A 26,116-nucleotide genomic window follows, 5' to 3' on the forward strand; every position below is an offset into this window, starting at 1 on the left:
AATTCTATTTTGAAGATACAATACGTAGGATCTTTAGACGATTCCCGCATATTACTTCACCACTTCTGTATGTACTGATCTTTAAGACATTGTTCAACTATAGCTTTTAGCCATGTAATATTTAAAAATGCCTGTTCATTCCATGTATTTGAGAATGGTAGTTACTTAACAGAAATAGTTAATTATGTATATACTCGTAATTCAGAATTCTATTACAGTTTAATGAAAGTATACTACATATTATATAAACAAATACATAAATATGTTTGTAACTGCAATAATTCTGTCTATCGGGAAATGGTCTTAACAAATTGACCAAAAAAAAAAAAAGACTTAAAAAGTCTTAAACTTTTAAATCTATAATTTTGAAATAAGAGCATCCAATTTCTTTACAAGTATATAAGTTAAGGAACATTTATTAGAAGAGTGCGGAAACATAGTTTGAGCTTATTTTCTGAATTTGTGACATTGTTGAAAGAAAGAAATAAAATCAATAAACATTATGAGGTAGTATGGTATTTGAATTGTTCAAATCATGACCCACAGGGGTAGGGCAAAGCTGCAAAAGGGGATCCAATTTATACATTCAAATATTTAGGAAAATTCTTTTTTTTATCTCCTATTATACCACTGGGGTACAAAGCTTGAAACTTATGTGGAAGCATCCTTGGGTAGATTCTAAATTGTTTTAATAATGGTCCCTGATGGTATGGTGGGGTCCAATTTTGTATTACAAGGGGGGAATCGTGATGTGCCGCATTGCCAAAGATTCTCAGGTGAGCAATGTGTTCTATGAGCCTCTTATTTATTATAACAAAATTAGTTAAACTCCAACCATCTGATTAGTAATGTTGATAAAAATACAATGATACGAAGCACAAGTTTTTTTTTTTAAAACGAAGACAAAGTGGCAAAAGATGAGGATTAAATGCCTGAAATAAAACAGAAGAAAGGAATTCGATTCTTTTATCTGGTCCATTGTCACTGATCTCAATACATGAATCCTAGAGAGAACATACTTATACCAAAATGTACAAACTGGAAAATAAAGAAGATTGATAAAGGATATGTTGTTACATTAAAGCAGGGCGGTTGTGACTGGTCCGTAGGGGATGTTCACTCCTCCATGGCACCTTATCCCACCTCTGATGTTTTAGTATGTAGAAAAGTCATTGCGCCAAGGAAGGAAAAATCTTACGATCGATTTTCACTTACGACAATGTGTCGATCTTACGACCACTTTCGTGAATAGCTCGTAACTTTTATCTTAGGATTATCGTAAGTTCAAGTGGTAGTCGTAAACTTACGATTTTTTGTGAATAGATGTCCTGCTCTCCTAGTGCCAATTGAAGGATGAACACTTGTCTCGTAAGGACGACTCAGTGTATCTCTATACGCCTTTCACAACCATATTTTGACTGCACACTGTTTAATTAAGTCTATAGATTGCGTTTGTAGTAGAAACACAAGTCATCTCAACCGCTCTTGAGACCTTTTTGCTTAATGTTCAGCTTATTATGTTATATCCTTGATAAATCTACATGTTTCTGAGTAAATATGCATACATTTATTAATATCAAAACTTTACAAAACAAATGAAATTTGAAAAGATACATGTAACTGGAATGCCATGAATATCAAACAATTGAATACAATTAATGTAGTTATTTATATTTATTTATAGACTTAATTTATCTTAGTTGACTTGATATGTGATAATTGTTTTTCAAATTGGCACCTACCGGCTTCCGAAGATTTCAACAATCTCAATTAAAGTCTTCATTTTGCAAAATTCTATGTTACAATTGTAGCTATAATGAGTTTGTTGGCAAATATAACATGTCATTTGGTTCTTCATGTAGTTAGCTGACTTGCTTTTATAATTATAAGGCCTTTGGTTTTACACTTAATTTGACCATGGAACTTTCTATCTACATGTACTTGAAAAATATGTAGGGTTTATAGAGGGTGTGGCCTGTTAATATTGTTCATAACAACTAAATTGAAATCATTTTTTGAAAAATAAGTATTCTTGCTGCCTTACTTTATTTTTGTTTTAATATGTACAAAATATTTTTCATTGAGATAATTTTTTAAAGTTTAGTATCTTCATCTCTATAATCAAAAAGGTTCTTTATCTCAACAGATGCCAGACGCTGAATGGTTTCTATTTTATCTTGTAGGAACTCAAGCTCTTTCTTTTTTCCAAGATAACTTCCTCGCTCTTTTTCTAGTCTTGAAATTGTTTCTAATAAATTTTCAATTTGTTTATATGTTGTTTCAGCAAATAACCTTTTCACAAGTTTCCTGTAGTGACTGCAGTACATATCTTCCAATTCAGATTTAATTTTGTCTGTAGTGTACTGTGCTCTAATTTCGTTGAACGCTGCGTTGATTACATCGGCTTTCTTTTCCTCCTTACTCCATTCTCTAATTTTCAAAATCAGCATCGGAGATAGAACAAATCCAGCTACAGCACAGAGTGTACCAGCTGCCGCCAGAATGGGTATCCACAGTGGAGCAGTTGCCACAGCGCCGATGAGGAGCGGGGTTTGATAATATGACTGCTGTTGATCTCCCTTTTGGTTTTCTTTCAAGGGTCCTTTGACTGCTTTCTCTATTTCTTTAATTTTGTGTTGAATTTCAGAAAAGGAAAGTGTTATGCGATCGACAATAGATCCTTTGACGGTGACTACTTCAGCTCCTCTCTGCCATTCACTAATATAATCTCTCATTCTTTTCCCGACTTTTTTCTCAAGTTTGTGATATCTTACAGACAAAATTCTTTTTTTGTTTGGAGGATTTAGAATGCAATTCTTACTATCAATGGACCAAAGAAACGTATGTAGTCTTTCACTTAATTTCTCTAACTCTTGAGAGATCATATCACAAAGCTCTTGTTTTTTCTATATGAAAAAAGTAATAATTTTTTAAGTGTACATAAAATGTTATTTTTTTTATCTTCTAGCTAATTTTTCACTTAAATCCATACTTTTAAAATAATTTACCTGCTTTGCGTTCTTTTCCAAGCAAAGTGCTTCGGAATACATACTGTTAATCTTTTCAACACAGTTGTCACGCGATAAAGATATATAATGCAGTCTCCCTTTTACTCTTATGTCCATCTCCTTGGCAATATCCTCAAGAAATCTAAGTACAAATGCGTTACAATGTCATTACTTTACTTTTTACAATTAATCACATCTCTGTTCTGTCTTTTGTCTTAATTTATGCTTCAGTGTGTTTTCGAAGTTTTACTGTTTTTACGCAGCAAAATAACGTTTTGCATGTCCAGTACTATCACGTTGGTAGTGGAGTTTTATGAAGAGACTTACTTGTACAGTTGACGACTGACTTTTACAATTTAAACACATACACACTCCATTTACTAAAATGTAAAAGTCAGCTGTCGAATGTAAAAGTAAGTCTCTTCATAAAAATCTAGTAGAAGTATATATACTATGAATACATTGTCTCTCTATATCGCCTTAAGACAACGAAAGGAAAATATACGGTATTAGTATAAGGAAATGTTTCCTTTCATGTTTTCGTAGAAGTTTGCAACAGGTGCAAATATTTATCCACAAATGTATACACTGTAATTTAAATCAAGAAATGTTCTCGATGCTTTACCATTTTAAATTAAATATACATATTTTTGATAATGAAGCAGACATGCTTTTTTCACTAGAAATCTGAAATTGATATAAATGTAAAAGAATAAAGGATTTTTATCAAACCTGATATGTTTGAGTCTTCGAGCATAATGGTTCTTCTCTATCACGTCAGATAAACTTTTTTCAAATCGCTGAAATTCTTTTTGGAACTCTCTCATGTTTTCCACTTTTTATGGCTGAAATGTTAATTTAAAATTCTGATTCTTCATTGCACATCTAAGGAAGAACATTATTGATTTTTTTTAAATTATTGATGCAAGTAGATCATACATAGGATACATTTATTTATTCTTACTTGCCTTTCAAATGAATTGTAAAGTAAAAATCATAGTGTACAATACATCTAGAATTTTTATGGTAAAAATTAAGGACTATTTTTTCCGGCGATGAAATACCTAGCATATGATCTTTAAAGTGTCAGATTAACAAATACATTCACATAAGGCATTTGATTGATAAATATGTAGATACAAAAAAAAAACGATATATAAAAAAAATCACACAAGTTGTGAAGGCATACAGTGCGATCCATAAAATTCAAGACGTGGACGAGTACGCATCTTTGATGACCGGCGCAATCTGCCGCGAGCTCTATATATTGTTAAGGTAGGCAACATCTTTTGTAACAAATTAGTGAGAAAAAAACTAGGGCATAATAGAATGCCACGGTGCAGCTAAATGTGATCAAATAATAGATTATAATTTCAAACAAAAATGTAAGAGCTAATTAGGTACGGTAATTTCTTATATTTTTTAAGTCATGAAGGGAGGTGTTTATTAAACTACAGGTACTGTAAGCAATGAGCTCACTAAATGATACCCCAGCCTCCGATATGATAATAATGATAAAGGGCCTGTTTGCTCTTGGAGATCCGAAATAAGTGTCAGATCAAAAAGTAAAATTATAAGCACAATTATAACATGTAAAAAATAATCTGTAAAAGTATCATTTTGTCAAGTGGTATAGGAAGAGTTGCGGATAAGAGATGGGTACCCTTCAATAGTATAGAAAAAATGGCAGTGTCAATGTTTCGCTCTGGAAACCCCCAAAAATGTGTCCGATCAGAAAGTAAAATAGAAGGTGCACAATGGCATTATATAACAAAGATTCTGTGAAAGTTTCATCAAATTTCATTCATCGGTATAAGAGGAGTTGCGGATAAGAGATGGGTACCCCAAAGCGTAACAGACAGACGAACGGACGGACAGACGGACGGACATAACGGTTACTATATGCCGTCCCGCTTTTCAAGCGGGGGGTATAATAATCTGTGTCAGCCTTTCCTTACTCAAATATACAAAAAGTTTCCAATTATTTGTTTGGTTATTTTTTTCAGTGAGAGGAGGGTAGAATTTAAGCAGCACTGATTCAGAGTTGTTTGATAAGAAAGAAATAATCAACAAATAATGTTGAATTTACTTTTTTTCAATAAGACATATTTTGATCTATTGATATATCCATAGTGAATATCGCTGAATATTAACAATATGCAGACAAAAATCTACCGGATCTAAGGCTGTCCGAAACACATTTTCCGATGAAAATGATGGCCAACATGTTTTCAATTTTTCTTGAATTTTTCGCCATGTCTTTTCACATTGTTCCTTATGGACTGCGTCCCACTTGTTGGACACAAACAAGGCGTCTCGGGGATCAAAACATGGTATGTCTTGGTCATCGTGGAGTTTCATCACTTCTTGGAGTATCTTAATTAGCTGGAAGCAAAAATGTCCAAGAAATGCATGTCAAAAAGAAAAAGACAAGAAAATCGTGTTCAAACACACACAAAACAAATTCAGGATTTATAAGTTTTCAAATGAACATAATACGAAATATTCATTGGATGGTCTAATATAGGATGATGGCTTGCAAAATTTAACATTACCCTGAAATATAAGTTTAATATTATCTAATGTATGTACATGTATTGCAAGGTTCTATAAAAATAAAACCACTCAAAAACATTCGATAACAAAGGACCCTGATTGTCTTTTTAATAGAAAATTGAGCTATAATTTTTCATTTAAAAAAAGAAGAATGATCTTGTATATACCTCTTCCATTTATTTCAATTCGATATTAAAGAAATAAATAACTTATTTATAAATAACTTTTAGGCGGAGTTCCTGATGATAGGTTGGTACCCTTCAATAATATAAAAAAATTTCCATGTCCCTGTTTTTCGAAGGGAAACCCGAAATATGTGTCCGATCACAAAGTAAAATAGGAGTTGCACAATGGCACTATGTGACAAAGAACCTATGGAAGTCTCATTAAATCTTATTAAATAATATAAGATGAGTTGCGGATAAGGACTGGTGCCCAAAGCGTAACAGACGGACTGACGGACATCCAAATCACTATATACATGTACCCACCTAAGTTTCAAGCTAGAGGTATAATGAATTGGTTACCAATAAAATTTTTTTCGGAAACTCAACAAGATTAAGAATTTTACATTGCAGAACAAAAAAATATAGTGTACCATTTAATCAAAGAATGCTAGAATTATGCAGAATATATATATGTACATAAGGAAAATAAATACCCGATCTTCTTGCAAACCTCCAGCGCTCACCACACTCATGACAAAAACAAAAGATGTAGCATTAGGCAAATATTCCATCATTTTTACTTCAAGATCTTTTGAGCCTCCAATACCAGGTGTATTAACAATCATTGTATTACCCTATAATATTTTGAGGGAAAACTTACAAAGATTGTTTGCCAACATCAGGCAACCAACAGCACTGAGTAATTTCCCTCGTAATACTCAGTACATTAATACATTGACATTAGAAACTGCAGTGCATACTTTACTTTGTATCTCATCCACTTCTGATAGGAGCAGTAACGTTTACCAAATATTTTATTTTTAAAATTAAATTCAAGAAAGATTTTGTAAAATTATCCTTTCTTTATTTAGATTGTTGTCTAGGTAATAATACAATACCTTCAAAAATGGCACGGAAAGACTAACATCAACATGATCAATATATATTGAGCTAGTTGCCGGTCTTTCGTCGACATACTCTTGAAGGAATTCCTTCATTGAAACCTCGAATCCCTTAGGAAATGATTTCTCTTCTAAAACTTGATTATCGGTTCCAAAAATTTTACATTCAATCTGATTTTTATTTCCAGAATTTCGAACTCTGCAGATTGTTGATGTTGTTTCTGAAACGTCTGGTGTAAAAATTTGTTTACCTACTAATCGATTGATGAGAGTTGATTTCCCTGCACTGGTCTCTCCTGGTCAAATAAATGACAGAGGTAAATTCGTCATGTTTAATGATATATGTATTATTCTTAATTCAAATATTAAATTATTAATAAAATGGTGCATTTAATAATATCCAACTATTTGTAATCCTGTGTAAGCTTGGTGTATTTTTTCAAAGCTGACAGATTTAGTCAAAAAAAAAAGTATTTTATGCAAGTTTTGTTTTACTGGTTCTTAATTATTGGCCTATTGCAAGAAGAAATACTTTAAAACCTGAAAATAGACTAACAGAAGTAGATATATATACACATTACTAAATATTTAGTTTTAAATAATCATTCTAATTAGCGATTTCTTCTTACATGTTAGAAAGCAACTATATTTTGTTATACTATATCATGCATATTGTACTATGATTACTAATAATAGGCATTTCTCTGCTTGTAATAGAAACTTTATTTTGGTATCAGCTGTGCTAGACATCACTTTTCGTGGTACAGTTGTTCAGTTTCCATTTACATCAAGGATGTGCTTATGTCTTGTATTTGTCAACATTTTTTTTTTAGTTTGCACATTTTATTTGTTAATTTATAAGCACAATTTACTTTCAATATATAGATATTTTGATAACTCATGCTTTATGAATTACTTTTAAACGTGCCTCCAGGCAGGGTCTTCTTTTTTCCATCGGGTTCGATGCCACCTGGCGTTTATGCTATTTCGAGACTGATAACCGAAAATAAACTTGACATTTAATCAAATTCCTCTGAAGATAACGTACGAATATCATTTTATACCTAATGTACCCAGAGAAAGTATAAAATATGGAACAAGCGTTTCGTGTTTTGCTTTTCTTTTTGGGGGCAGGGGGCAGAATGTGTTAAATTTTAAGTATTGATACATATAAGTTAGTAAAAGAATTTTAAAAAACCTTTTAAACAAAGTTTGCCCATTTTTGCTTTATTTACAGGATAAATTCCTTTTCTGAGATTTTTCCGATCTATGAGATTGGGCTGTGTTTTACTACGTTTCATAGTGCGTTTTATGAACTCCATATTATTAGCATTTACCAAACAATATATTTAATAATTCAATAATATTTAGAAACGTATAATTTCTATCCATCATAAATATAATGTGCTTATAGAATTGGATAATTAAAATGCCGAAATATTTCCTGTACTATTTACTAAATTAATTCCTCTTTTTTACATCAATAGTAAGTTGTAAGATATTTATTTACCAGCAATGATAACGCAGAGGTCCTTTCTAGATAGATCTGCCTTTCCTTTCCGAATTTCCTCCTCAAAATTCGGGAAACAAGTATTCATATCACCTCGGATCAAATCAAACTCTGGAGAATTGATAAGCTCATGCAAGTGGTCAAAAATACAGGTAACCAAATCCTTGTCCTCGTCTTTCTTTACTAGGGAGAAATTCCTTTTTGAAAGTTGAAAAATTTAATACCACTTTCTATCAATCTTCTTTTGAATGATTTGTTATCATAAAAAAAAAACATTGTACATTCTTTTCAACATAACCTACATAGACTTGTAGCATTAAAGAGTGGGTGGTTGGTTCCTCAATTGTTTTCCAGACTTAATTTTAACTATAGAAAATGCTAATCGAACACTCATCCCCCAACCCAAGAAAAATAATATGTGAAATTTTCCTTAGGGGTGAAGGTAAGTTGGTATAGTTTCTCTTACCGGTCCTCCAAACTTTAAAAAACGATGCTATATCACTGCTATGTGGCAACGCACTTTGAAAAAATTACGCACTTTGAAAATGTTTTTCAAAGTGCGTTAAATTTGGGATAAAATCAACGCACTTTGAAAAAAAAATTTCAAAGTGCGTTAAATTTGGGACCACCTCAACGCACTTATTTTAGTAATGGAAAGATTTTATTTGTTATTTATCTTTCAATAAACTAACCCTAACCGTAACCTCAAAAACAGAATTGATTTACTCCCGTCGAAAAAAGGAGAAGACAGGTATAAGATCCCTCAGTCCAAATCTTTATCTTTCCAATGCATAGGTGTCGGTAACAAACGAGGGAGGGGAGCAATAAACCCAAAAAGGGTAAGCTGCATTTTCAATGCTTATACGATGTATATATCTTTCCAAAATAAGTGGGGGGGTTAGCCCCCCTCCCTCCCCTGGCCCGGTCTCGATTTCTATGCTATACTCAAAACATTCATATAATTATGTATTTACCTAACTGGTATGACGTTGAAAACTTTCAATATCAAATGAGTTAATTAAAACAGATGAACACTAGAAATTTTAAGTACAGTAAAACGTATGAGAGAGAAAGAATTTTCATAGTTTGAACAATCAAATTGCCCCCTTTTTATTATGATAAATGCTAAGTTACTTAAAGCTGTCCAATGTTAGTGCCCTTTTACATCTTTACATCTACTTATCGAAGACTTAAATTAATAAAACTAAAGAAACGAATTAATGATCTTAAACAATCGTCACTCTTTTTTTCAAGACCCTTTTCCCTTTTATTTTATCAAAACCTCGAATATTTAAAACGTCAATATCTCAGGTCCTGATGTGACTTTATCATAAAAAAAGGTCTCCAACCAGGATCTGTTATTTATCATACCGAGTATTTGTAGGAATAATGATCAATCTTTACATTTTTTTAAAAGTGCGTTAATATGGTCTATATTAACGTACTTTGGAAAAAAAAATCTCTTCAAAGTGCGTTAGCTTGGTCCCAAATTTAACGCACTTTGAATTTTTTTTCAAAGTGCGTAATTTTTCAAAGTGCGTTATAACACTGCTATTTATATAAATATGACTTAAATATTCGTAGTATTATAATAATTACTATTTTTCTACTCTCACCTCTTACCTACCTTGCAATTCTTCTTTCAGTTTTCCTAAGTTCTTCTAAGGAACTATCGAAGGGGTCGTCCTTTTTCTCGGTTTCTGCTACCTGAGCAGACGTTTGCCTAAAATAATAAGATCTTTGCATAAAGTTAAAACACAATTGACAAGTAGATGCTTGGTACATTTTTTTCTTTCTTCTACACAATGAACACCAGGAGTTCATAAGTTCATAATTGTGGGATTGTATTTGATGTTGGATACCAAAAAATGTCTTTATAAAACTCTATTGGTCAGGTTTAAGTTCAAAAATAACATTTTGCGACTAAAGGCAGTGTCGTAAAAATGGGGAAAAAGCGACCCTTTTAGTGAATATCTTACTTTATTACTTAACGTGTATCACTCAATTTTACTATTGATTTTACGTAATCATGTGATGTCGTGATCCAACTTTCCAGATCACCACACTGTTGTTTTCTGAATCCACATCACCACTCTTTGAAACTGATGACGTAATAAGCTGAAACATTACGCTATTTTTCTTGCGCGTCAAAAGTCCCTTGTTATTATGCTTTATTTTATGCATAGATGTTATACATTTAGATCTCTAAAGTTTTAATTTGCGATATTTAGCTAATTATCAAATTTATCATTATAACAGAAACATAATCTCAAAAGCCGTACCACGTCGTGTTGACAGGCGCGGATCATCAGATCACATTAGACGCAAACCTTCGGATCAAGTTACTGTTATAATAATATAAATGCAATTAATTCACTGCATATTAGGTTCCTGATATTTGTTTTCAACTAGTACTCCTTTTATTCGCCAAATAAAAGAATATTTTTATATGTAGCGAGTGTTCTAACCACACATCTTACTAAATGTTCTTTGATTTTAACAGGAAGTGACAATAAGGAAATCTGACTCTTATGCTGAATAAACAATATCATAAGTACATTAAGAATGGGGTATTAGAATGGCAACAGTTATAGGAGGCCAAAAGTCTTGATTTCCAATTTTATTGCGACGTGTTTGCTTATAGCTTATAGATATATTTATCTTTTGTTTACTGAATTTACATGTGAAACACCTATCCAGGTACCCATCAAATGAATCTCATAATTCGTTCAGTACGAAATGACATATATTTTACCGTGTGCATATCTTTGGCCTTCTATAGACGGCTGGTTCTTCTATGTCTTTATTTTCAGTGGAACTGAAAAAAAATATGCATATTGCTCCAATTATTTAATTTTGAAGATGTTTGTTCTTTAAGGTCATTCATAAAAAAAATAGATACGCTGTCCAGGTATTGCAAAGAATAAGATATATTATATTTTCCCTATATTTATTTCTTAAATAGTGCTCTTATCAAAAGAAAATGTTCTACGTATAAACAACGTCTAAAACCATGTAATTTATTCATTTGGTAATTTATAATATCAAAGTATAAATATCAGCGGTTTCATTTAATCATCAATTCACAAGTTTTGTCACGGTAGTTACAATGGCTGTTACAACAAATAAATTTATCATTAAGTAAAATGCTGACGGACATTTTCATACTAATTCTTAGACCATTGTTTACCTACTGAGTTATCCACGGATATCTCCGCTTTTCCCGTTAATTAATCTTTCATTATACATTATATTTTTTTGATAGAAATTATTGTCACTTTTCCATCTTTTTTTTTTTTTTTTTTTTTTTGGGGGGGGGGGGTCTTAGTTACCTAATTACATGCATATAACTTTTGTTGCACTTTAACTATATATCGTTGTCATTGAAGGTATTGCATAAAGGTTTAACTCTCCTTTTCCTTCCTTTTTTTCTAAAAAACAGTTTAAAGAGATAAAAAGATAAATGAAATGAACAAAAAGGAAGGAAACATGTAGAGAAGGAGCTAGAGCTAAGTTATTTTTGACAAGGGGGATGGATATCAGTATTGTTAAGAATCCTTAGTACTTGATCTATTCTTGTTAATGTTTACAGGTGACATTCAATTACTTACGGATCTGGGGGATTTAAAAAATATAATTAAAAAATTAATACAGAGAACAATCAGGAGTAAAAGATTGTATAAGATTTATTCTGTTGTGTTCATAAAATTATATAAAAAAAATCCAGTGCGTGTAAGGGATAATGAATATTTTGAATAAAGTACATATAGAAGGACATAGATTTTTTACCTGACATTTTGACCAAAGACAGCCCCTTTCTCTGAAGATTTTTCGTTTAGAACACTTTCTGTTCTGTTTTCCATATCTGCAAAAACACTAGCAGTAATACTATGATTATATATATATAGAAACATTCCTGTCATTCTGATTTCTGTTGGAATAACTTAATAGACTAAACTTCAAATGATATAAATTGAGTTACATTTTGTAATTGATTAATTGCATTAAAGATATTCAGCATGAAAAAAGGCTCTTGTTGTGTCCTTGAGTTCCACATTTGTATTTATCACTTTCAGTAAGACAATTTCTTAAAAGGTTGTAGTGAGAACATCAATGCACACTTTGCATAATTTTTTTTATTTATTTTAAGGCTCTGCTGAATCGTGAAGTTGCGCAGTTCTAGAGAGCATATCAAAATCATTTCACTGCAAAAGTATGAATTATTTACACAAAACATGCATTCAGTAATGCATATTTATTGTATCTTTATCACAAGGACTTGAAATTTGATCATATTATAGTGTACTTCATAGGGAAAAAATCATTGGCTAAGGAACTGCATTTGACGACAAATCAACCAATTGGGTCACTTGTATAACCTCAAAACAAATGAATGATAAGATAAAATTATTAAACAGTATTTTTTATTTATATTTCTCTTAACATTTTAAATTATCTTTAATTTGAGTGTTAATGATTCTATGTCGCTTATCTCTTGGTGGATTAATATTTTAATGATGCCTTCAGCTCCCTTATCGTGCAAATGACGGCCTGATTTTGTGCCCCAGTTATTTTTTTTGTTGTTGATATCAAGACAAGAACACTCATCCATAAAGGCAGATGCAAACATAGCGTACCTGGATAAATTGTGCATTCAGTTCTTGAACTCCTATATAGATCTAAATTCTTGTTTGCTCAAAAACTTTCCGCGGCTTTTATATTTGTAATTGGATATATTAATTGCATATGTGTTAATAACAAGTGTTGAAGATACATGTATATGTAATGTATTATAATTTATAGAGAATTACTATTCCACATATTTTATGCAATATAATCCGACTATAAATAAAATTTACTACTACTTATGCAAATTCCACTCTTAAGTACACATTATACGAATATTTAAAGAATCTTCAAAAACTATGAAAATAACTTAATTCATGTTTTTAAAGGTTGAATGAATTAGATAAATGCATGTATTTAAATTTTTGCATTCATCATATCTCAGGAATCTTTTTAAAAATATGTATAGATTTATTAGAGCATATCCAAAAGGGTAGAATTTTCAACTTCAGCTAGTTAATAGAAATTTCACAATTCCTCAATATTATAGATACGAATTTAATATTTCGTATTTAATTCTTGAATCATTTACAACTAAAATATGTTTAAATATAAATACAAAGCTAAGCGGTTCTGTGTGTATCAACTATTTTTTTTTCCTTTCACTGTCTAGAATCGAAAGGCAAACTATTTCATGCTGGAAAAGATGCACGTGTTTACATGGTTTTCGAAGGTACATTATTTTTTACAGAGATTTCAAAACTCATTAACTTTAAAAAAAAATTATCCTTTCGATAACCCAAACTTATTTTTATATAATTTCTCCGTCAAATAAAAGGTGATGAATAAAAATTGGGCAAATTCTATTTGACTTACCTTAAGAGGGGCGACACTGAATAACAGATAGCACGTATGAAAAGGCAAGGTTGCGAACAATAATCAGGTTGGACAGGTGTACCTGTTCTGCATTTTCAAAAAGAATTTAAACACAAAATAAGATTACTATTTGCTGTGTTAAATAGCACGTCCTTGCTGCACATTTTAAAATTGGATGCAACGTTTTATGCAACATATGCAAACATCATGTTTATGTAACATTTTTTTTCATTTTAATATATTTCTTTGGGGGCATGATGGGTGTGATTCGAGGAGGTACAGAACAATTTTTTTTAACAAAAATCTAAATGACATCATTTTCGAAATCAAAAAAGTAAATTAAATATGTACATAAATTTTTCACTTATGTAGAGACGTCGTCACTGTGTGCCGGTGAAGAGCTTCAAATCTAGACCAATACTCGGCACTAAGGGTCACTGAGCAGTGAGGTTTTTTTTTTTATCAGGCCACGCCTACCGTGACACGAGACCTACGTTTTTAAGGTTATACCCATACTGCTTAGTGGCTCCGAGTGCAGAGTATAGGACAAAATTTGTAGCTCTCCATCTGCAAGTGGTGGCGTCTCCACTTGAGTGACAAATTCTCGAGAGAGGGACGTTAAACAACATACAATCAATCAATATATTTCATGAAAGTGTTAGCAGGAATATATATTTTCCTTCAAAATATGTAAAGTTGACGATAGAAAAATTGATTTGCAATTGTCTCCTCTGTCAAAATTGTTCATTTGCATTTCTCTTTAGTTGGTAAAACTTCCAAATATGAGACTCTGTTGTGTGTTTAATTTTACAGACCTACTCTCCAAGAAATAGATAAATGTTGTCAATGATAAACTCCAGCATACAAAGGATTTTCATGAAGCACATTGACATTTAACCAAAACAAGATGTCTTTGTGAAACACTATGCGCCAGGCAGCAACAAAGTTTGGAAAAAGCTATTTTTAGCATTAAGGTCACAGTCAAGGTAACAAGGTCATTGGCTTGGTGTCATTTGAAAGAGCTTGATTAATGGAATATGCATACCAAATATGAAATCTCAATCTCTCATGGTTCAAAAGTTATAGTGAGGGTTAAAAAAGCTATTTTAGCATATAGTTCACAGTCAAGGTGACAAGGTCACTGATCTTGGTGTCATTTGGTGGAACTTGATTAGTGGAGTATGCATACCAAATACATGTATAAAGTCTCTATCTTTCATGGTTCCAAAGTTATTGCGAAGGTTAATGTTTGCAGAAAAAAAGCTATTTTTAGGATATAGGCCACAGTTCATTAACCTTGGTGTTATTTGAAAGAAGTTAATTAGTGGAGTATGCTTACTAAATATTAAGTCTCTATCTCTCATGGTTCAAAAGTTATGGTGAAGGTTAAATTTCGAGACAAACAAACAACCAACCAAACAGACAGACAGACAGACAGGATAAAAACAATATATGCCCTGGATCTATCGATCGCAAAAAATTTATATAGTTAACTATAGCTTACTATACATGTAGTTACATGTAGCTATAGTTAACTATAGTGATAAATATGAAAACTTTAATTTAATATAGTGATAGCTTTGACACTTTAGTTACTATAGTATACATAATACGTATAGTACACTTTGATTAACTACATTGATAACTATAAATACTTTGATTTACCACCGTGATTGCTATGAAAATGTGTATTTACTGTGGTAAAAAAAGTTTGCTTTATTATGGTGATCACTTTGACACTTTGATTTACTATGATTAACTAAAACAAACTATAGTTAACTATAGTATTTCGTTAGGGAAATAGATAGACAACAATTTCAACTAAATGACAACCTTACATGTACATGTATACATAGAATAAACGCCTGTATAGATTTTATTTTCTTTTAATAAGACAGACTCCAAAACTTAATTGTAGCCCTGGCTATACAAAAAAATCGATGATTAATTTAAAGATAATTCCACTTGGGTACAAACTGAATACGAAAAAAATCTTTAAAATGAATTTGTTTGGCTCTGTCACACACAGACACAATGTTAATATTTGAATATAATGCAAGTTCTGAGCATGTCACAATCTCCTTTAAGAAATACCCAAGCAATATATTCCACATGAATGACGACATGACGAATTCATTATACAAATATTTAAAAAAAAAAAATATTTCACAAATAATTATAAATGTAATCAAAGAACGTCATATACATGTATCCATTAGACCACATGTTTCGAACAACAAGTGAGCAATTGGCGTCATTCTCATACCTATAGAAATTTATGTTAATGGTGTTTACAGGTACATGCATTCGCATTATGCCAGACTACAAAGAAATTTGAAGTCTCTTTGGCGTTTGAAAGTCAGCTTTTGTAACTACAACTTTGACTAAAAAATTCACACAAGTCTGTCAAGTACTCAAGTATTTGTCTTTATCAAAATAATACTCAGTGAAAGTTCACACCACTAAACAAAATGTACACTCAATTAGTTGCATTCAGAAACAGCAAGTACTTACATGTACATGTAATAAGTAATCAGCAATACGATTTTATGTATTTTGTTATCTTATATTTCAAAGTCAACTAAAACGAAACATGATTCTCATTCAAAGAAAAAAAAAGAGTTTTTCTACCTCCTTCAAAATAATTATTTAAAAATTGCATTTTGTATTTAGTGCCTGAGAAAGAAAACGTTTCTGTCACACTGACTTGTATCACTAAATGTAAACTTATATGCATATTGATAAGACATATTCTAAGATGCGCAAATTAGTAACAGTGCCCTTTCAATCCATAAAAAAAGTCGGAGGGGGGCTATCCAAATAAAACAAGGACACTACTCACAAGTTCTCTCATAAAATGATTTAAGATACAATCCATTCCACGAAGTGCAATTATCTTGTTTTAGAAAATGACACATAAACAGACATAACTACATGTGATATTCATAAGTGAGAAACTAATAAAAAATCAATGCTTTCAATATGACATACAGCAAAATATATGATTCCGATCATCAACCATCAATGTAATGGTGAATGAAAATTCAATGCATAGTACTTGAAACAATTTTCACATATCAGTGAAACCTTCAAATTGAATATCAAAATACACAGAGTGTTGGACTGGACAGTGAAAGAAGCATAAAAAACAGTAAAATGGGTTGCCTGGGTTCGTATTCACAGTGAAACAGAATATAAACAAGTGTTCAGTTTTCAATGTACATGGATGAAGGATTAGCAAGTCTTGATTATACCGGGGAATACAAATACCTCAGTACATCGAATATGAAGATGAACGACCTGTTAAGTCAGGGTTTTTTTTTTTTTACAAACATACATTCTGACTAAGTAGCAAACTACATACATGTAATGACTAGATGCCAATGAAGTTACATGTAAGCATACAAGATATTAAAATAGTACGTCAACAAAATTCTGCTGAAACGAAAATGCCCTTAATAGTTCTGATTTCTTACTGGAACTTTGACAAAAATATGCATATGAAAATATATGAAACTTGAGATTCACAAGTTCATCAGATACGAAAAAATAATTGAGGAAAAAAAGACAAAAGTCAGACAACCTTGATATTGATAGTGACAAATCTTATCTTAACGAAAGGCCCTATGGTCAAAACACTGACATGTCAATATGGCTCTGCTATTCTTCATTAGAAGAGTTTTTATTATATACTCGAGTTAATTTTTTTTATTCCTATGGTGAGTCCATCCTACCTCAAGTGTCATTATTTTTATAGCTGAAGCCACATCCTACAAACCAGGGGTCATTATTTGAACAAACCTGAGTCTACACACTAAATACTTCCATATAAATGGGACTTAAAACTGAATATGATTCGTAAAAGGAATGTGTCCACCATTCTTGATTGGATTATCACTAAAATCTGTGGACCCCTATATAAAGGGGCTGACATTGTCACAGTCAAGTGTAATCAACAATGTGGACTGATGTATGCTATACAGCATTCCTAAGCAAAAATAACTATATACTTGTACTAATGCAGGAAAATAAGATACCAATGAAACTTACAATACTTGCACAGGTCATTGCAGTATACAAACAAACGAAATATATGCAACCGCAATAAAATGTAAACAAAGGTAATGCAAGATAACCAGCACAAACACGAGTCCCAATTCCACAACTATACCCATGACAAGAAAGCAGTGAGGTGTAACAAATTCAAAAATTAGTGTAGATGCCTATATATACGAGAGGAATTATTGCGTAATTTCGAGATAAATGTGAAATAGAGTTACTAGCCTTTATTTTAATTGTGCTAAAATACACTTAACATTTGTTGAAAAGCAGCCCACTTATGAGTTATTTTTCTCGCTATTTGCAATCAAAATGCTTTAGGACGATAATTTGTAGACACGTAAAATAAGAAATTGACACTATAACCTAGTGCTCATTTGCAGATAATGTCAAAAATGGCATATCATTATGCCTATTTACTAGCGGAGTTAAGCTTTAACATGACTTTGCTGATCTCAAGAAAAAGAGTTTTAGAGAATTTTTTCCTATAAATCCATATGTTGAATTTTCCTAACGCATTTAGCCAAACCCCAACTTCAATCTACACTACTTGAGGATGTTTTCAATATCAATATGACTAATCATGGCTTTGCTTTTCTCATGAAGAGGACTTTTTAAAGATTTTTTACCAATATATTTCTAAGAAAACATTTTACCCCTATTGCAGCCAAATTCTACATCCAGAGGTCATTCTATGAAAAGCAATTTAAAATTGATCAAAACACTATACAGTGGCTTCTAACACCCCTCTCTTCTTCTCTCTTTCCCCCTGTCTGTCAGGTTTAACTTTCATTGACTACTTCTCTGCTTCACACCACCTGGCCAGTCCATCTTCACATAACTTTTTTCCAACATTTATATCCTGAAAAATTATTGTTAAAAAATCAAAACAAGTACCACCTGCTGGGAATGATCTCTTCAACCATTACCACTTTTAATCACTACCGCATATTATTTATTCAACAGTGATTATTTTACCCTCGATTTCTCAAATCCTCAGATATCTTAAAGTTTTTTTTTCGATATAACATGGTTTCACTGTATTTCTTTTATTCTTATGATTATCAACAAGAAATTTAATTTAAAATTAAAATACACACAATTGCATTATACTTTGTAGGAAAAAAAATGACAGTCATGTAAAATTCTCAATTCTAAGGAGAAAAGATATTCATTAATTCCAGTTAGAGTTAGACCTATAAACAAACTTTGAACAAAGGGTCCAGGAACCGTAACAATTCTGACAGAATTAACTTTTAGAAAAATCCTTCCATTGACATTTTCTCATGATATCCATTAATCATGTGAACAAAGTTTTTCTCCTAAACTAATTCTAAAACTGATAGAATAATCTCTAGAGAGAAGTCTTTCCCCTGACCTTTTCGCCATTTGTATCCACCAGCTCCACTATGTGGATTTTCTCCCCGGTGGACAGAGTTTTTATCTCCACCAGATGTGCCATCAGGACTTTCCACATGGCGGAGTACGTCATCTGCTCAAATCTGTCCACTACTGCCTCCTCCCAGCTGTCTCCATCTACACACAACAAGAGGCCCATGGGCCACATCGCTCACCTGCGCCATCTTGGGCCATTTTTTAAAATTTAAAAACAAAGATTTTTTTTAGATTTCTCCTGACATGAAATATTTCATTACTTCATATTCTCTCATCATCTAAACTTAACCCAAATGTATCATAATACAAGTAGTATATTAAATTCACACATTATGAAGATGCTTAAATTTCAATTTGACCAATTGTGTTCTTTACATAAACAAAGAAGTTGAACATCTAGGCTTCAGACATACATGCACATACTGTTATTCCTTTTATGAGCCAAAGATTGTTCATACATTACCCCATTTTGCATTCATTTTGACAAATGCAATCAGTTACTAACCTCCCTTCAGTGAATAAGAAAAACGCACAATTGTGCTTAAAACTTTATTCAGTAACAAGAAATTGAGTTATGCATGTCTTATCGATAAGTGATTATCTGCAGTATACAATATGAACTTTCTTTTTAATTAAAATAACAGATAAAACGGTGAACAATGTGGTACATATTAAATTATGTTGACACATTTGATATTATAATATAGAACAATTACTTGAAATATATTACTTATTTTGAAACTTACTTTCACATACATGTGAGGTAGTAAGTCAAAAACATGTATTAATAAAATCAGTACATGGATAATTAAATTTACAACATAACAATTGCAAATGACAATAAATCTTAATAAAGAGAAATACTATATATAGCATGGGAAAAATCATTTGAAAATGCAGTCAAAATATGCATTTTTATATATATATTGGTCATTTAAACAAATACAATCACTCAATATACATACCTTTCCCAATGAAAGCGAAAACAGGAAAGGTTATGTGTAAATGATTGAAAAAAAAGTTTTTCAGGTTTTACCTTTAAGCATAGTATAGTACTTTACATTTACATAATTGCATTCTCAGAACCCCTAATTCAAAGAATCTTGTTAAAAATTGAAGGGAATATAAAGTTTTTATTATAAATGTAGCATATCATGTGCTATCATACATGTATTTATAAGTATTTTTTTTTTGTTTTCTAAAAGAGGTAGGTTTACCTCCCTTTACGGGCTGGCCATTGACCCCCTCTTTCCATACTTACCTGTAAATTATACATTTTGTACACATTAAATTCTGTCTAATAGAAGTCATCTTTAAACACTTGATACTCCAAAAATCTACATGATCCATGTAGTATTCATTTAAATCAGGGAATCTGAGATTTCATATTAAAGTTTTACTATAGCTTTGACAATTCATTGAGATTGTTTAACTGTAAGCATTGTTATTTTGAACTGGTCATATTTACAAAGAGGTTCATTGTACAAATAAGATATAATTAAGTAAAAAAATATAATTACTATTTTGTATGTCCAGTACATTTTATCATGCTTTTTCACCTATGAAAATAAGAAAACAAAACAAGGCACAAATCCAAGTAAAAGTTCAAACTATTTCAGCAAAAGATAAAAGTCATGCAGTCAATGAAGAGAATCAAATCACTGGTTACCACATTCCAAAAGGTGACATACATTTAATTTTTGCAATGATAAACATGTATCTGGAAAATATTGGAAGATGAATATCACAGACTGAGAGTATCTGAAAGAGTCAGATTTATTCACAGTTAATGGCATGGTCTAGAGTCACAATCAGTGCAGTCTATAAAAGAGTATCATTCAATGTCCCTCAAGAAAGATATCACAAAATATCGGATGAAAAGTTCACAACACAAAATCCAGTTATCCGTATAAAGTCATATTAATTCTCAATTTCTGGAACATCAATATTGTTTTAAAGATATCTGAATTCTTTAAATTAATGGTAATTCATTATACATTCATATTCAGAATGGACAAGATATATCCAAACAATAAACTACAAAATGAAGATACATGTACATTATTACTAATAATAATGAAAGTTAATTAAAAAAAAAACCAGAAGAACATTACAAACTATTTACAGTGTATTCAAAAGTAGAGTAGTTATACATAAATGAAAAGAATTTTTCACAATTTTGCAAATCTTTTGATATTAAATCAATAGTTGATGGATCTACTGGTTTTAATGGTCAAAAATGCAATTATGAATATGACCTTTCATTTTAATTTAAATATGCATTAAAATTCAGCACAAAATGTATAGGAAAAGATATGAAATTTTGTCATTCTTACAAATAAATCTCAAGAAAGTAAACATATATACATATACATAAGTACAATATGAATTCAATATGTAATTGAGAGTCAGGTCTAAAATGTATATGTCTTCATTTAAAAAAGAATAAATAAAATACAAAGATAAAGAACAAATATCAAATTTTCAAACTTTGGGTTATTTGAAAAATGTCCAAAAAAGGCTAATACACCAAGAAGTGAATAAGGAAAGACATATGCTTATCTGAAATCTCATTATCATTGCAAATGGCCAAGGGAATGGCCTGAATTTTGTTGAGATGTATTTAGCTGAAGTACATGATAATCTCTAGTGAGTAAATTTAAGAATTAACACAATTACCCACTGTTAAAGCTTTTAGATCAAAGAATATGCAACTTCTTAGTCATTAGAGAATGATCTTGTACAATCATGGTAATCCAATGAGATCAAGACAGATCCCTTTTTCATAAGCAACCTAATTACAAAAGTAAAACCTAGCTAATATTCATCCAAAACCAAAAAATTTCAACATTTAAAGTTTTTGACCTTGATTTAATTTTTTTAGATGATGGTTATGACAGCATATTACCAAAAAAAAACCAGCTTAAGACTTTGACAAATTAAGACACAGACAGATGGACATGTTGAATCCATAATAATCTAGTATACCCCTAAAATTTTAAGGGGTATACTAGGATTGGGACAAAGGGATGAGGGAGGGGGCACTATTTTGGATCTCCCTCTGAATTTTTTTTTTTACCTTGGAGCCCCATTGTATTTAGTGCTTACGTCTTATCAAATGCACAGTACACCATTTTATGATCTGACCAGTATGCTTCAATCACATCTGTTTCACATGGCAATATATTTGTAAAAATCAAGTCAAGTTTAGAACCAGAGTCATGAGTAATCTTACGCACAATTTGTTTACAGCTGAAGCCTTTTTCCATAAATGTTAGGAAGTCTGTATGCCCAGCAAACAAATCAAAATTAAAATCTCCTAAGAATACCAAGTCTTTCTGATCATCAATCAAGGGCTTTATATGCATACTCATATGCTGTTTGAAATCCCCAAAAGAGCAAGATGGATATTTGTAAATAACTACAACTTGAACATCTCTGCTTTGGTTTAAATGTATATTTACCATGATGAACTCCATGGAACCAGTGTTCAGCTTTGCGATGCAGCTTGTATTATAGACATTTTTCACATACAGTGCTGTTCCATGATATGGGCGCCTGTCCAGATTACATGTAGGCTCATGGTTGAATACTGCTTTGTATCCCTGCAGTTGATAATTTTCAGCTACATCAACATTACTTAATCTTGTCTCTGAGAATCCAACTACATCTGATGCAACAATATTTGGTTCATTTCGAATTTGTGGGAAGTGTTTATGAAGTGATCTACAGTTGTTGAAAGCAATTTTAAAAGAATGCAAATCGACCTGATATAATGGGACGTATGTGGCAACGCACTTTGAAAAAATTACGCACTTTGAAAAAAATTTTCAAAGTGCGTTAAAATTGGGACAATATCAACGCACTTTGAAAAAAATTTTCAAAGTGCGTTAAATTTGGGACCAACTCAACGCACTTTGAAAAAATTTTTCAAAGTGCGTTAAGATTCTACATCAATATAATTTACCATGGAGACACTTAACGCACTTTGAAAAAAAAATCATATTTTAGTCATGGAAAGATTTTATTTGTTATTTTACTTATTTATCTTTCAAAAAACTAAGCCTAACCCTAACCTCAAAAATGAATTGATTTACTCCTGTCGAAAAGAGGAGGAGACGGGTATAAGATCCCTCAGTCCAAATCTTTATCTTTCCAATACATAGGTGTCGGTAACAAACGGGGGAGGGGAGCAATAAACCTAAAAAGGGTACGCTGCATTTTCAATGATTATACGATGTATATATCTTTCCAAAATAAGTGGGGGGGCTTAGCCCCCATCCCCTCCCCTGGCCCTTGCCCAGTCTCGATGTCTATGCTATACTCAAAGCATTCATATAATTATGTATTTACCTAACGGGTATGACGTTGAAAACTTTCAATAATAAATGAATTAATTAAAACAGATGAAAACAAGAAATTTTTAAGTACAGTAAAACGCGTATGAGAGAGAAAGAATTTCATAGTTTTGAACAGTCAAAATTGCCCCTTTTTATTATGATAAATGCTAAGTTGCTTGAAGCTGTCCTCTGTAAGTGCCCTCTATACACCTTTACATCTACTTATCAAAGACTAGAATTAAAAAAAAGAAGAAACGAATTAATGAACTTAAAACAATCGTCACCCTTTTTTTCAAGACCCTTTAATTTTCCCTTTTATTTTATCAAAACCTTAAATATTTAAAACGTCAATATCTCAGGTCCTACTGTGACTTTATCATGAAAAAATTATCAAACCAGAATCTGTTTTTTATCATACCGATTATTTGAAGGAATATTGATCAATCTTTACATTTTTTTTCAAAGTGCGTTAATATGGTCGATATTAACGCACTTTGAAAAAAATTTTTTTTTTCAAAGTGCGTTAGCTTGGTCCCAAATTTTAACGCACTTTGAAAATTTTTTTCAAAGTGCGCATTTTTTCAAAGTGCGTTGTAACAGACGTAACAAAGTAGCAGCGGCACATCTTTTTTCATTCTTTCCATTTCCTCTACTACTTGTTCATCCATAGCCAATGCCTGTTCATTGAAGTCTAGGATGTGCAGATTATCCACTGACCGTACTCGACTTAATGCTACATAGTGAATATGTGCATTTTTCCTCACTCTAGTCTGAGATAAATCAATAACAATTTCATCAACAGTGCAACCTTGTGCTTTATGAACTGTTTTCCCTGCAGCTGGCCGTAACGGAAATTGAATTCTCTGTAATTCAATACAAAAGACCTCTGAACTTAAAAAATTGGTGTCCAATCCACATTGATTCCATCATGAAACAAATGTTTGTATTTCTTGCGAGTAATTTTTCCAATAGCAGCATCAAAAAAATTTACCCACACGATGCTTGGTCTTGATATTCCTTCCATTCTTCTTTCAATTAATTGTACCTTACATGATGACCCATTTGTTAAACCATCAGATACATCAACATTGACTGAAATATCATAGATCATCCCAACAGCAAGAATCAGTTTTTGCATCAAATTAGCAGTTTTGCTAACATCGTCTGCTTTATATAGAGATCTGAGCAGCTTTTCCTTAAGCTCCTTTGAATAATCTTTTAGGACACTATCCACTGAATTCACTGTGACCTTCTCTCCTTCAAGTTTTTCAATCAACTGATTGTTGTATGCTGTCTTTTTATGTCAAGATTTCCTTCTCTAGCTTCTTTTGCAGCTCTGTTAAGTAAATCGCTCATCCCTCTTTGTGATTTACTTATATAGGAAACAATATACATTGCACAGGCATATGGGTCCAAAATATATTGAATGTCAATGTTAGCTTTCCAAGCATCAAGAACTACACTATTGTATGAGTTTACCCTCATATCACATGGACTTCTTTTTAGAAAAACTTTTGGACCTCTCAGTGAACTTCTAATGCATTTAATGTAATCTTCCTTGGATATCTTAAGTACTGTACTCAGGAGTTCCTTATAGGGCAAATCACATCCATTTTTTCATATCATTCAGCTGTTTCTGAACGTCATCATATATTTTCTTGTACTTATCAACATCACACTCTAGTGGCTCCAAAATCAAAGTCTCTTCAAGAGGAGGGAGGGGAAAACCAAATCGACATACAGCTTTACCTCTCTTTTTGCACGATTGTGAATGTTTGTGCACTTGTAAGTCAGTCAAATCATCCTCTTCATTCTTTTCACATTTCAGGTAATTATCTACATAATTTACAATCTCCTGTTCATTATTTTCATGATATTTTGGTGCATTTTCTATCCAAACAATCATATGAATATGTGGTGATCCTCTTTGCTGAAATTCAGTTCTGTAGAAGAAGTCTTTTACAATCCCTACTGGATGATGATCACTTCTCAACACTAAATTCATAAACATACGGAACCTATGATCAAAGTACCTAGAGCAAGTGATGGGATCCTTTTGTACTAATTTTGACTTTTCAAACCAAGTCATACTGTCAATTTCTTCATCAGTGTATTCTTTTCCATCATTTAACACTCCAAGTGCTCTGATGAGATCATTCCATCTTGTATCTGCTGCAGAAAGTGACATAAACCATGTTGGTAGACCTAGCTGTCTGATCATAGCAAATACATCCTTTTTTCTAGTCTCAAGATATGCAGGTGAATTTCGTAACTGCCTGAACACAAAGAAACCTTCATCGTGTCTAACAAGATTATTCACATTTTGGGGATTTTTCATTTCATTTGTTGTGATGGATTTTCCTTTGGTTTTGCATTTCCTAAGAGCTAGGTTGCATTTGTCTGTAACTTGTTTCATTTGTATTTTTTTCAACTTAAAAAACAAATTTGGAACAGACTGGGCAGCACGTCTATCAACACTCCTTAATTCCCATTTAGCAATATCTGCATAGGACACACGTACTTGTCTTGCATCATCTTGTAATCTTCCTTTTCCACAAAAAATTGTTGGAAATGATAAATTCTCAGCTGTCTGATCTTGATATAAACTAATCGGACGTTGTCCTTCACCTGGAGCAAATGTGTAAACCTGATTCATGTCTCGTGATGCATCATCTAACAGAGTATCACAATTACCATCTCTACCAACTCCATCTACTTCACAGAATTCATCATCATT

The 26,116-nt window shown here is 31.8% G+C and overlaps 2 protein-coding genes across 2 annotated transcripts in view; both read right to left on the minus strand.

Annotated features, from left to right (window-relative positions):
• Window positions 1-1,519: 1,519 nt before the first annotated feature.
• On the minus strand, window positions 1,520-10,968 carry LOC134250896 (uncharacterized). Its single transcript, XM_062733262.1, has 10 exons — window positions 10,899-10,968; window positions 9,771-9,866; window positions 8,144-8,340; window positions 6,631-6,929; window positions 6,226-6,366; window positions 5,184-5,393; window positions 3,741-3,853; window positions 3,009-3,150; window positions 1,615-2,906; window positions 1,520-1,582 (listed from the first exon to the last, which is right to left on the minus strand). The coding sequence occupies exons 3-7, from the start codon at window positions 8,229-8,231 to the stop codon at window positions 3,848-3,850; spliced, it is 744 nt and encodes a 247-aa protein (XP_062589246.1). The 5' UTR covers window positions 8,232-8,340; window positions 9,771-9,866; window positions 10,899-10,968; the 3' UTR covers window positions 1,520-1,582; window positions 1,615-2,906; window positions 3,009-3,150; window positions 3,741-3,847.
• Window positions 10,969-15,469: 4,501 nt separating this feature from the next.
• Window positions 15,470-26,116, minus strand: part of LOC134250970 (tudor and KH domain-containing protein homolog) — a 34,561-nt gene continuing 23,914 nt past the window's right edge. The window contains exons 10-11 of the mRNA XM_062733340.1: window positions 19,023-19,180; window positions 15,470-18,506 (exon numbers count right to left, since the gene is read on the minus strand). Coding sequence (XP_062589324.1) covers window positions 18,441-18,506; window positions 19,023-19,180 — 224 coding nt within the window. The 3' untranslated portion in view covers window positions 15,470-18,440. The remainder of the gene's footprint in view (window positions 18,507-19,022; window positions 19,181-26,116) is intronic.

The sequence above is a fragment of the Saccostrea cucullata genome, unplaced genomic scaffold (assembly GCF_032062105.1).
Source record: "Saccostrea cucullata isolate Sc308-1 unplaced genomic scaffold, CSIRO_AGI_Scuc_v1 ctg6269, whole genome shotgun sequence".
NCBI lineage: Eukaryota > Metazoa > Mollusca > Bivalvia > Ostreida > Ostreidae > Saccostrea > Saccostrea cuccullata.